Genomic DNA, 12,360 nt, shown 5'->3' with positions numbered 1-12,360 from the left:
TGGGGTTAGTCACTTGCACAGTAGCATCCTTGTAATTTTAACTACACTGAAGGCATTTAAAGTTAAAGCATTCTGTGTCTTTCTCTGTTGGACTCTCCGTCCTCAAAACTGCGTCTTTCCACGCTTCTCTATTTTTTATTAAGTCACTGTCTTTCACACCCTGTTATTCACACTGTCTTTTCTGTGTTGTTTTTTGGCTGAGAAACTAAAACTCTTAACTTAAACTATCTTCCTCTGTGTGCATGCACAGTTCCATCTCTTCTCTTTCTCTCTATTCTTCATCCTCAAACTTGAAACGTCTCGAGGATTCGCTGTTGGTGTTCCTGCTGCTTCAGAGGAGACTCTTCTCCTGTTTCTCTCCCCTCACTCCATCGTTTCCAAAAGGCCCCCCAGTGTCTCCTCATTTTCTGCTTTTCTCTCTAACTACTTCTGCCATTCCATCCCTCAATCTCTCTGCCTGCAGGGCGGACATCTTGTGTCACTTAGTCACTTAGTCTTCAGTATGTGAATGTTTGTGCATGTCTTCCATTGGTTGTGTAAATAAATCACTGAGAGGACATTTTGCTCTACACAATTTCAAATGGCCTTTTGTGAGTTAAGCCTTTAAGGTAAAGGGTAAGGTAAATTTAAAGTAAAATGTGTGTGTGTGTAGTGCATCCCTCCCCCCCAAATCCACCCATACACACATGCACACACACTTGCCACACTACTTATGATGCTCAAATCATTCATCATTCCAGCCTGAATGCATGTACACACATGTAGTTGTAAAAGATGTATATATGCTGTGTGTGTGTGTGTGTGTGTGTGCGTGTGTGCTACTCACACTAGGAGCAATGCGCTGAAGCTGCCTGAGGGTGATGCGGTTATACATGGTACTGATGTCCTTTCTTTGGTCATCATATTCTGAAACAGTAATCTGGAGAAAAGATTTTACTCTACACTGCACACACACACATGCACACATGCACACGTATACACATGAACGCACACATGCAGTCAACTCACATTGGCCAGACGGGTCTCCAGCTGTATAATCTCCTTGGACTTCTGTGTGGCATTGTGAGCTCCCAGCATGCTCAGCAAGCGCTCCATCAGGGCCTTGTATGCTGCCAGGATCTGAGAAACAAAGTGACAACAGTACTAATAGACAGGAGGAGCTGCGACATCATCAGTAATGGCCAGTAACGGAGGTGACATGTGGCAAAGTGGACTGGATAACAAAAGCACAGTGGGTGAACGGGGAAAACAGGTGGATTGATGCAGAGAGTGACAGCTTAGTAGGACAGATGGAGGAGCAGAAGAGAGGAGGGAAAAGAAGGGTTGAGGGAAGAAGGAAAAGAAGACATGAGAAAGGGAACCAAAAGGAGGTCAAGCATGAAGTAAAGGAAGGAAAAGATGATGTATGTGACTGTAGGAAGAAGAGGAAGAGGAAAATTAGGTACAAAGTAATAGAGGAGGGTGGAAAAGGGGAAAAGGAAGAGTTGGGGTTAGATAAACAGATGGACAAATGGGAAAGGGGAAAAAAATGAGACGTGGTTAAAGGATGAGTGAAAGTTGTTTACCTTCACACTGTCCTCATCCTGTCCCAGGTAGAGGCTTCTCTCGGGAAGAGTGAGTCCCTCTTGATCAATCTACACACAGACAAACACTCACAGTGTTTACGAGTATAACACTGAATAAATAATGTACACACTTACAGTATGAGTTATTCCGTGTGTTGGTATAACGATTCATCTTCTCAGATACTGGGAAAATTATATTACTCCTATTACCTAAATGACAATCTAATAACTAAAATGTTTTTTTTTATTTCATCAAAGTGTGAGTAAGATCAGATTTTACAAATCTTTAAATTGTTGTCTCAAAATCCTGACCAGAAGCTGCTTTCATTCTGTTTCTGTGTCACTGATGCACCTAAACGATGCAATGTGGTGTGTGATTGCATAGACAAAGGAAAGATCTGAGTGGCTGCAATCTCTTTTTCACTATGGGTCAAATTGAGGTGAAGACACAAGTTGAAAATGTCTCATGTCCAGCCATAAAAATTTTTGCTTATCTATGTGTCCCTAGTTCATGAGCTGAAGGAAAAGGGGGTGGCAGAATTTGGAGGAAAGAGCTGTTGTTCCTGGTTTTGAGGTTCGTTAGGGATTAAAAGCCATTATACAAATGGCACAGAGATCTTGCAAGCTAGCAACAACTAAGGTTTATACAGACAGTACATTAGCTGTTTGAGGCAGATAAACAGACTGAACAAAAGGGAAAAACTGCTGATTGGAAGGGGATACATAGTGGTTAAATAAATAAATGGACAAATGAAGGAAGGGAGGAGGAAAGAAGAATTAAATGAGATAATGAGGCAGGGTTAGTACAAGACAGTGGTGAGACCAGCAATGTTGTCTGGTTTAGAGACAGTGGCACTGAGAAAAAGACAGGAGGCAGAGCTGGAGGTAGCAGAGCTGAAGATGTTGAGGTTCTCTCTGGGAGTGACGAGGATGGATAGGATCAGGAATGAGGACAGAGGGACAGCTCATGTTAGATGTTTTGGAGAAAAAGCCAGAGAAGCCAGATTGAGATGGTTTGGACATGTTCAGAGGAGGGACAGTGAATACATTGGTAAAAGGATGCTGAGGTTAGAGCTGCCAGGAAGGAGGCCTAGAGGAAGACCAAAGAGGAGGTTCCTGGATGTAGTGAAGGAGGACATGAGGATAGTTGGTGTGGGTGAGGAGGATACAGAGGATAGGGTTGAATGGAGGCAGATGATTCGCTGTGACGACCCCTGAAGGGAGCAGCTGAAAGGAGAAGAAGAAGAATGAGGCAGGGTTAAATGTCACAGATCAGGTATTGGCCTGGAACAGTACCCTCATGCAGACACACAGCAGGATCAGACTGAATTAAAGGCACTTCACTTGAAACAGTGGTCAATGAACAGCTATATTGTTCTGCAACATGAAGATTGTCCACAGAGATGGACAAATTAAAACAGTGATGCTCCATCACTAGGGACAGTTGTGACAAAAAGTATTTTGCAAAGGTCAGCGCTGAGGGTATCTGGACAAAGCCCTCACAGAATACAGGGACTATGGGATGGAAAATTGAAAAAGGCAGGTCAACATGATACAAATTCATGTGAATAACAAGACATTAAAATTTGCTTTTGTGTTCAGTCTGAAAACACTTTTAATTAATGTCCAGTGAGAATTTTCCATAATTAACAGGGATAACATTTCTGGAAAGATAAATATAGAGACACTGAAATATACTCACAGCCTCATAAACACACATTATGCATTCACAAATACACAAAAATTACATTGCATCCTTGTTCTCACCCTGATAGCATTCCTGGAGGAGTTTTTGTCATCCACATTGACAGTGAGGGAGAAGAAAACAGCAGTGCTGTACACCCCCTGTGTCCTGTACAGAAGCTCATTGAAGTCTGATCTCTGGGGGGCACCCTCTCTCTCCCACCCAGCCGCACCAGGTGGAGCCCCAACCAGGTCCCAGCCCCCACAGCTGTCAATCACCTCTGTCATGGGGTCAGAACCCAGCTTATCGATCTCCTGGATGTTGACACAGGATCGATAGAACTCTTTGACCTTGCGCTCTGCCGAGTTGTACCCACGCCTCCGTATCGGCTCCAGGAGGAGACGCTGTAGCTTCTCCTCATTGTGCTCTCCTATAGCAGTAATAATGCCATAGCTCAGCTTGTCCTCAGGGATGCCATGGCGTCTCAGCCAACCACCACATGCAAAGGAGTAGAAGTCCTGGCAGGGCTGGATGGTTGGGTCAATATTGGCCTGAACAAAACGAGCCGCTCGCACGAGGGAGCGCTTGCGTTGGCAGTCCTGACGGCACTGTGGGTCCTGCTGGGCATCCAGGGAAATGTACTTGAGTGCCAGCATGCTGCCTAAAATGACGCACAAGCCAGCTGCAAAGACCAGTGCAGAAAGGAGGCAGATCTCCCTTCTGCTCCATCGAGGAAGCCCACCGCTGCTGCTGGTGTTGCTCAGATCTCTGTTTCGACTGTTCGACCAGGTCCCTCCCCGGCCTCGCCCCATATGACGATCTAGGCTCCCACCCAGGTGAAGGGTCATGCCATTGCTGAGGATGTCACTGCTGTAGCGACCACCATATTTTACTTCCTGGAATTCATCATAGTGGGCAGTTAGTGAGTATGTCTTCTCCATGGCAAAAGCCTATTACTAGATAAGAAGCAGCAGTTGGGTTTATGGAGAAAGGGATGAAAAGGATATATTTCTATGTTTAGACTACTGTCATGACTTCTCTGAGACAAAAGAGAGGACTACCACTACAGGGCAACACAATAAAGTCAAAATCCTGTCTTCTTTAGGCAAAGTCCCTTTTATTCTCTTCAAATCAAAAGCCAGCAGAGGAAGGGGCTCCCATTGTGCATGAGAAATCTCTTGGGTCCTGCTCTCTCTCTCATCCTCTTTCTCTCTGCTCCCTTTCCATTTGTTCTCCTCTCCCCCCTCTCTCCAACAGTTACCTGTTGATAGAAATAGAAATGAGATAGGCAAGGGCTGTAAGTCGACAGAGATAGGAAATTGAATCCACGACTACAACAGCAGAGAATCAAAAAATAGCATCTGTTCTGGCACATTTTTTCCCCACTTTGTCTCTTTCTGTTGTTTGTTGGCTGAAGCTGTTGAATTGATTGGTGATAGTCATCCCTCAGGGAGAAAATATCCCTGGCTGGATAACAGCTTTGGGTGGATCAGAGGGGACAGGACAAAAGAGCTGAGCATCAGCTGGACATGGAGAGGTGTGGCAGTCATCATAGGTTAGCACTTGTCACTCTAAATCCATGTAAAAAAATTTTATTACAGGGGGATATAAAGAATTTATGTTCTCACCAAACTGAACTCACAGACACACACACACCTACAGCACAGAGGACATCAGCCGAGCCACTCTGAAGATAACAAGTTATCACATTACAAACAACTGCCAAAATATAAATTACATGCACGTATATCCCAAAGTGTTTTCATTTATAAAGAGGTTAAGTAGATTTTAAAGACACTGCAGTAAAAAATAGAGCACAAACACACACACAAAAATATTTTCTGTTTACATTCGCCTTTGTTTTTTTCACTTGAGACAGTTGGCTAAGGCTAAACAATTCCTGTCGAAACCACACTTTGAGACAGTAATCCATGACTTTATTAAAACTCAGCCTGTCCCCTCTCCTGCTGGTACAAAATGCTGCTGCATGTCTTTTAACTGGAACATGGAAGAGAGAGCACATGGCTCCTGTTTTAGCCTCACTGCACTGGCTCACTGTCCATTTTAGAGTTAATTTTAAAATCCTTTTTTTTTCAGTTTAGAAATATCTAAATGGTCTTGCCCCGCCTACCTCACTGAGCTCCTGCACGCCTACTCTCCCTCCCGGTTGCTCAGGTCAGCTGACCAGCTGCTCCTGGATGTGCCAGGGACATGGAGGCTCAGAGGGGATATGGCGTTTGTTGTTGTTTGCCCGAAACTGTGGAAGTCGCTGCCTTTGCAGATTAGACAAGCCCCTTGACTGTCCATTTTTAAATCTCAGCTTAAAACCCACCTCTTTACTTTGGCTTTTAACCCAGTGTGAGATGTTGATTTTATTTTACTTTATTTTACTTGTACTTTTTAATTTTTATTCTTTTTTTTAATTATGCTGATGTTAAGAACTTTGGTCACTAATTGCTGTTTGTAAAGTGCTTTATAAATAAAGTTGGCTTGGCTTTGTTTCTGCTGATACATTCTCATGTAGCCTGTGGGCAATATCACAAGCCTTTGGACTAACTGATACAGTAAATTGTTTTTTGGATGATGTCCCAATGTGAGTTTGCAAGGCCCTCCATGTGAGTGAGTGTGTGTGCTTGTGTTTTCAGTGGCTAGGTGCAGTGAACTTGCTGAAAGCTGTGAAGGCGATGTCTGAAAATTGATCCCTGTTATCTCCTCTGAGAATAGCAAACTTCAGCAGTGATGTCTTTAACAAGCTTTCTCTTGCTTTATGGTAGTGCTCGATGTAGATAAGAAGAAAAAACGAAGTAGGAAAGAAATAAAAATAATGAAAGAAAGACGTTTAGTGTGTTAAGGTAAACAGAACACTCTTTGAGAAGTGGTAAAACAAATCTTGAAGAAATGGCAGATTGGTGGTGAGCAGGTTAAAGTATTTGGTTTAGCCTATTCCACTATTATTACCCTATTTAATGGCTGATGTCTCCTGTTATCACACCCATAATTATCCTTTCACAGGGGCAAACAGCACCTACCAGAAGGTGCATATCATCGAGTGGTCATGTAATATGTTTAAGTAACAGTTGGTCACGTCATTAAACTGCAACAAAAGTAGGAGTGCAGGGTGGATAGTTACTGTTACTGTTTGTGTCCCATTTGAAACCACCAGCATTGTTACCTTAGTAGTTGTTATTTAAACCAAAACCATCTCTACCTAGACCTGACCAAGTTGTTTCTGTGCTTAAATGCCATTTATTATTGTAACCATGGCAGAGAAGTTTGGCACATGAAAACACTACTGAGCCAACCCTAATAACCCATATGCATGGTCCTGATAACAAATCATAATGGCTGTTTAATGGTGCAATAACATTTCAAGCAGGTAATTCTGAGAAGGGATGACATAAAGATTACAGAGAAATGGGTGCAAGGGTGGTGCAGCAGCAAAAGTCTCATCTACAACTGCTGAGATCTGGAGTTTAAATCCCAATAATGACACCCAGAATCCTATACTGGATCTACAGTACATTGGATCTGGTAACTGTGGGCACCAGTCATCATTTCAGAACAAACAATTCAGCTGAGTGATACTGAAGGGGCGCTTAAAAAAATGAGACCTGTGCGGGACTCTGGTGATATCTCTGGCTTAGTTGTGCAAACAACATTGACTGTTTTTTGGTAGGAAGCCAGCGAAGAGTCCATTTTATAACAGTCCAGTAACTCTGGCAATAGTGTTCATATTGAATAATTTGGAAGGTAATTATTTATGATGCAATGAAGGAAGCAGTGAACCTTTCACATAGCAAGGTAGAAAGTAAAGCTGTACTTAAATTATCCAAATTGCTGCAGTTGTCTGCAGGACCAAAAATTTGCCACATCTGTGCAAGAGTCCATGTTGACCAAACATAATAAACACAACCCATCCAAATTCTCCATATTCGGTGTAATTTGTACAGAAGGCTGTGTGTTTCTTCTGTCTGCCTTGGTGTCCATGTCTGCATCTGTTTTGAGCACATTGGGGTCATTCCAGTAGTTTTTTTTTAACATGCTTCAATTCATGTATTCCAAATCACAAAATCACATGTAATTTACATTACAGCTAGCACACCATGAAGCAGAGTTTGAATGCATTTTTCTCTACTGTTCCAGACATCCATTTTGACTTTTTCCATTAGAGTGCTAAGTGAAGTCATATTTCCTGTTACCAAATTGTGTGTATCCTTCTGTCTAACCAATGTGCTCAATGTAGTACCATTATCAAAAGACCTTTTTAAGCATTTAAACCTGCAATGTGTACATTAATGTCTAATAATTACATTAGTCTTCTTCCCTGTCTTTGTTGACTGCAGCATATCTTACCCCTTCTCAAAGTAGCACTATTGGTATAATGTAATAAAGTCTACTCTTATTGTATTATCATTACCATACAATTATAATTTAACAGCCAAATATATATGCAAGCATTACGTACACTGATGTATTACACATCTTAATTAAGTTTTAATTAGTCTACTAATTAATACTTTGTAGAAATGAATGGAAACCAGTGGCTGCCTAAAATCAGTGTAAAAATCTAAGAATTAAGCAGTATAGCTGAGCGTCTGGGCCGACGTACTTTTTGGGCCAGGTCGATACATCTTCATACGATATTTATCTGTTCAGCCCATAAAACTCTTAGCAGCCTATAGTTTTTCTGCCTAATTAGTTGACCCAACTAACCCATCTCCCCAAATCACGTCACACACACATGCTCCCAAACCCCTATATTAACTCCCGAACACACAATGAACAGTTAACAACCAGAACGCATAGTAGAACAATAGAACAGATAAGGTAACCAGCTAGTTCTCCTTTACCCAGGGTCCCTTGCGCCAGGCGTCCCCCTGGGGCCGGTCTGGGCCAAAATGCCAGGGCCGATTTTTTGTCCCAGTCCAGCCCTGCATGCATACATAAACGGTGGATGAGTGGTTAACACTGTTGCCTCACAGCAAGAAGGGCCTGGGTTCACAAACCATCAGGGACCTTCCTGTGTGGAGTTTGCATGTTCTCCCTGTGCTTGCATGGGTTTTCTCCAGGTACTCTGGTTTCCTCCCACAGTCCAAAAACATGTATGTCAGGTTGATTGGTGACTCTAAATTGCCCATAGGAGTGAGTGTGAGTGTGTGAGGCTGTTTGTCTCTATGTGGCCCTGTGATGGACTGGTGACCTGTCCAGGGTGGACCCCTGCCTTCCACCCAAAGAGAGCTGGGATAGGCTCCAGCAGATCCCCATGACCCTGGTTAAGGAATAAGCGGGTATAGAAAATGGATGGATGCATACACAAACACACACACACACACACACACACACACACACACACACACACACACACACACACACACACAATTACTCTGGACACCTGGTATATGGCTAATGGATTGCATCTCGTCAGTACCATCACTTGTAAAGACACGTGTGATGAATGACTATTTACCAAATATGACAAGGCCTAATATCTGAGAAGTATACTAATAATACACACACACACAGAGCACAAGCATGGACACTTAAATTTCATCAAAAACACAAGCTTGATGATGCATAGCTTCTTTTCAGTTGTCAAACATTTCTCATATGTCTTTCTAGCAACACACAATTTGCTAATTGCAGGGGTTCTCAAAGTGTGGTCCAGGAACCCGCAGGAATCCTGGAGATCATACCAAATGGACAGAGGGTCCTATTAAACCCAAACAGATCAGACATTTTAACAGAGTAACTTAACACTAAATTTCCTTTAGTAAATTACAAGTACATAATTTTCTTACACTATTAATTGACCAAGATGACCTTCAGCAGTTCTAGAAAAAGATCCTGTAACTAATTCCAAACAGTCTATGACGTATCCTGAGAGGCTCTGCCACCAAATAACAAAACAATGCCAACAGCTCAAATGGTTTTAACCAGCCATCAGTGAAGGTTGAGACAGCTGGAGACAGTCACTGTCACTGCTTTTGACTTCAGCCGATAAAAACAATGTGTTGGACGATGTGAGAAAACACAAGCAGTAATCAGCTAGTGCAAACATTAAGATGGGAGTTATTTATATAACTATGGTTCTATGATTTGTGCTGTCAGGTTTCATATTTAGGCGCTGAAATGTCTGAAAATGTATACATGTTAAAGAACACTAGAGAAATGATCTGTAATGGGGTGTTAATGTCCATTTTCTGACTTTTTTAAGATGCGTTCATGCTAAAACTACGTGTTAAGCTGCCCTTAAGCAAATTGAATCGACGTTTCTCTTTCATCTTGAACCATTACTAATAGATCCATCCAGAGATCAATAGCTAATCAATAAGCATAGCCCTCTCATGGGTCAGGTTTACACTGGTGAAACTTTACTGGTGTTTCCAAAACACTTGAATTCCCTGGAAGTCCCTAAAATGAACATATCAAATGCTCACTACAAATGTAACCTGCGTATATCAGCATGCCCTGTACTGAATTTTTGCTGCAGACTTTCATCCTTTGGGATTTAACACATGAACCCCTCAAAATTGTTCTCCAGTCCAAATAACCGATTTCTTATTAGTAAACATTATCTAGCAACAGAGCTGCAACAATTGCCAGAGGGCACTTTATGAACACTATAAAAAAGATAACTGTTAGATAGATATATAGAGAGCTTTATTAATCTCAAAGAGAAATGATCGTGTTGCAGCAGCCCCTGATAGTGCTGGCCTACTGTTGAATCAGAAGTTACTAAAAAGCTGTTCCACCTTCTGGTTTGTAACCAAATAGATAATCTGCTAAACCCTCCCTAAACGGCTCTTGTAAGAAACTTTACTGCATACTGCATGAATCAAGCCTTCAACATCTGATCTGTTAAAAAATGTTTTTTACCAAAATTACGCTAACATCACTGTTACTTTTAAGGCTGACTAACTTACAACCTAACCATTAACATACATTCACTTTTTATGCAGCTCAGTTTGTGATGATACTTAGTGGTGCACAGAAATAAGAGCTTATTGGGAAACCCTTAAATTTTTCTCCACTCATTCGAGTTACGTCACCTGAAAGCCTACTATAAATGGATTTATTATTCCCTAATCAAAGTGCTCACAGAGACTGCCCCAAAAGCTTCACGGTACTCAAAAGGTTCAGGGTGGGACTTGGTCCCCTCAAGCCTTATCGCTGGTCGCCAGAGGCTGCAGTAGAGTGCTACAATGCGTTTGTATGAGCTACAGATTTGGACACACAGCTCAAGGGAACTATACCATACAGTACCACAGGATACTTCTCACACTTGTTCCAAAGCAGAACCCCTCTTATTGGTGCTATTAATTAATAAGTGTCATGTATATAAGCAGTTCCCTCTAAAGTCACACAGTGGGTTCTTCATTCTTATTTTATTATTAAAACAGAAGAGTCATTCTAAAGTACAATTACAACCCTTGGATAACTTCATCTGTCAATCACCCTCTTTCTCTCTATTATACACAGATTATAGAGACAGTGACTGGCAGGTATGAAGCTTCACATCCTGTAACTATTAACCCAGTGACTCTTCTCCTAGAGCAGTATGTCAGAATACATTTCAAGTATGGGATTTTTACCTGTTTGTGATATTAGACTACTAGTATCTCTACTCAGCTAAGGTATTAAAACTACTTTATTGAGTTACCAACACTTTTCTAGGAAAGATTTGACCAGGAAGTTCTAAATCTTTAGTGAATAGTTCATTCAATTAAAGACAGCTTTCATGGGATGAGCTATATCCCGAATGAGATATAACTCTATCAGTCTATAAGAAGTCGTAAATAATGTTCAACAGCCTGCGTCAGTCTCCCAGTAAGCACAGCAACATCCAGTTTCCGAGATTTTAAACGGAATTCTCTGTAGGACAGAAATGAGCGTCGCCGGCGGTGGACACAACGGGTTGAGGCAGGGGTGGTGGCACATGTAGCTACAGTATATGGAGCCTCTGTTAGAATTAAAACTTTTGGGCGATGCAAAACTTGCGGCGCGTAGTCGGATTTACTTTTTGGTGTATTGGTTTATACATTTTTTTTTTCAGTTTAGGATGATTTCAAATGACGTTAGACTTTATCTAGTGTATCATCACAAAGGACGCAAAGAAGCTCCACAGGAACTAAACCTGTATTTACAGAGCATCCGCAGTTTTGTTAAAAAAAAAAAGTCCGCCAAATTATCTATGCAAGTAGGTTTAAGTTTCAGCTCAGCGCCTATGCATCTAATTTGACATTTGATATATTTTAGCTTATTGTGGCCAAAAGCAGAGGCCATCAAAACTTCTAGAAGCGTTTATTCCGAGCCCGAAAAGAAAAGACAAAATACTGTGCGTAAAAAAAAAAAAAAAAGTGGACACCTCTCATCGCCGTGTCGGTTGCTGAGACGTGACTCCCAAGTTAAATTGCGTAATTTTTTTTTCTTCGCTCTTCGTGATTAAAAACACATGAAGCAATTTACAATGCGTGTTAGCCTGCCGTGCCATACCCTGTAAACACTGGCTGGTGGGAGACCAATTCCAGTACGCTCATCAGAGGTGTGGACCAGAGGTGTGGATGAAAACTTGTGCAAAAAGAGCTTACCTGTGGTGAGTAAATCACAATCTCCAATGGGAATGTAAAAGTGCCTTTTGCTCCGAGTGTGGTGCTGCAGGAGATCCACTCCACTAAAGGTCCGACTGGATTACTGGGTCCCCCTCCGGAGATCGGCACACACCGGGATCCGCACCGCTCTCTGCCGCCGCTGCAGCTCACAGCCTCCGATGTATGGAGGAGAGAAAGGGGGAGGGAGGGGGAGAGGAGAGAGAGGAGGGGGACCTTCATTAACAAGGTAAAACACACGCACTCAGAAGTTAAAAGATATATAGTCCTCTAGCTGTGTGTGTTTAATATTTTCCAAATTAAATTAAATTCTGATTTTCTAATCGGTATTTGTTTGTGTGACTGAAGCCAAAAGTACATTTTAAAAAAATCGTTTTAGGTGCAAATGCTTCAACCTGACATAACTGCTTGAGTAATAGAGTTATTTATATTCTGCTGTGGTAGAAGACTAACTGGAAATTGAGACTTCGATGCTCAATTCAGCATCAAAACACCCTCAGTTCAT

General features: G+C 41.9%; 1 protein-coding gene across 1 annotated transcript in view; it reads right to left on the bottom strand.

Moving 5' to 3' along the window:
• Positions 1-11,985, bottom strand: part of ecel1 (endothelin converting enzyme-like 1) — a 43,485-nt gene extending 31,500 nt beyond the window's left edge. The window contains exons 1-5 of the mRNA XM_026298505.1: positions 11,838-11,985; positions 3,333-4,510; positions 1,566-1,634; positions 1,009-1,119; positions 827-919 (exon numbers count right to left, since the gene is read on the bottom strand). Coding sequence (XP_026154290.1) covers positions 827-919; positions 1,009-1,119; positions 1,566-1,634; positions 3,333-4,190 — 1,131 coding nt within the window. The 5' untranslated portion in view covers positions 4,191-4,510; positions 11,838-11,985. The remainder of the gene's footprint in view (positions 1-826; positions 920-1,008; positions 1,120-1,565; positions 1,635-3,332; positions 4,511-11,837) is intronic.
• Positions 11,986-12,360: the final 375 nt, after the last annotated feature.

This window comes from Mastacembelus armatus, chromosome 13, assembly GCF_900324485.2.
Source record: "Mastacembelus armatus chromosome 13, fMasArm1.2, whole genome shotgun sequence".
NCBI classification, from domain to species: domain Eukaryota; kingdom Metazoa; phylum Chordata; class Actinopteri; order Synbranchiformes; family Mastacembelidae; genus Mastacembelus; species Mastacembelus armatus.
Note: the sequence above shows the minus strand (reverse complement) of the source record. Positions and strands in the feature narration are given on the sequence as shown.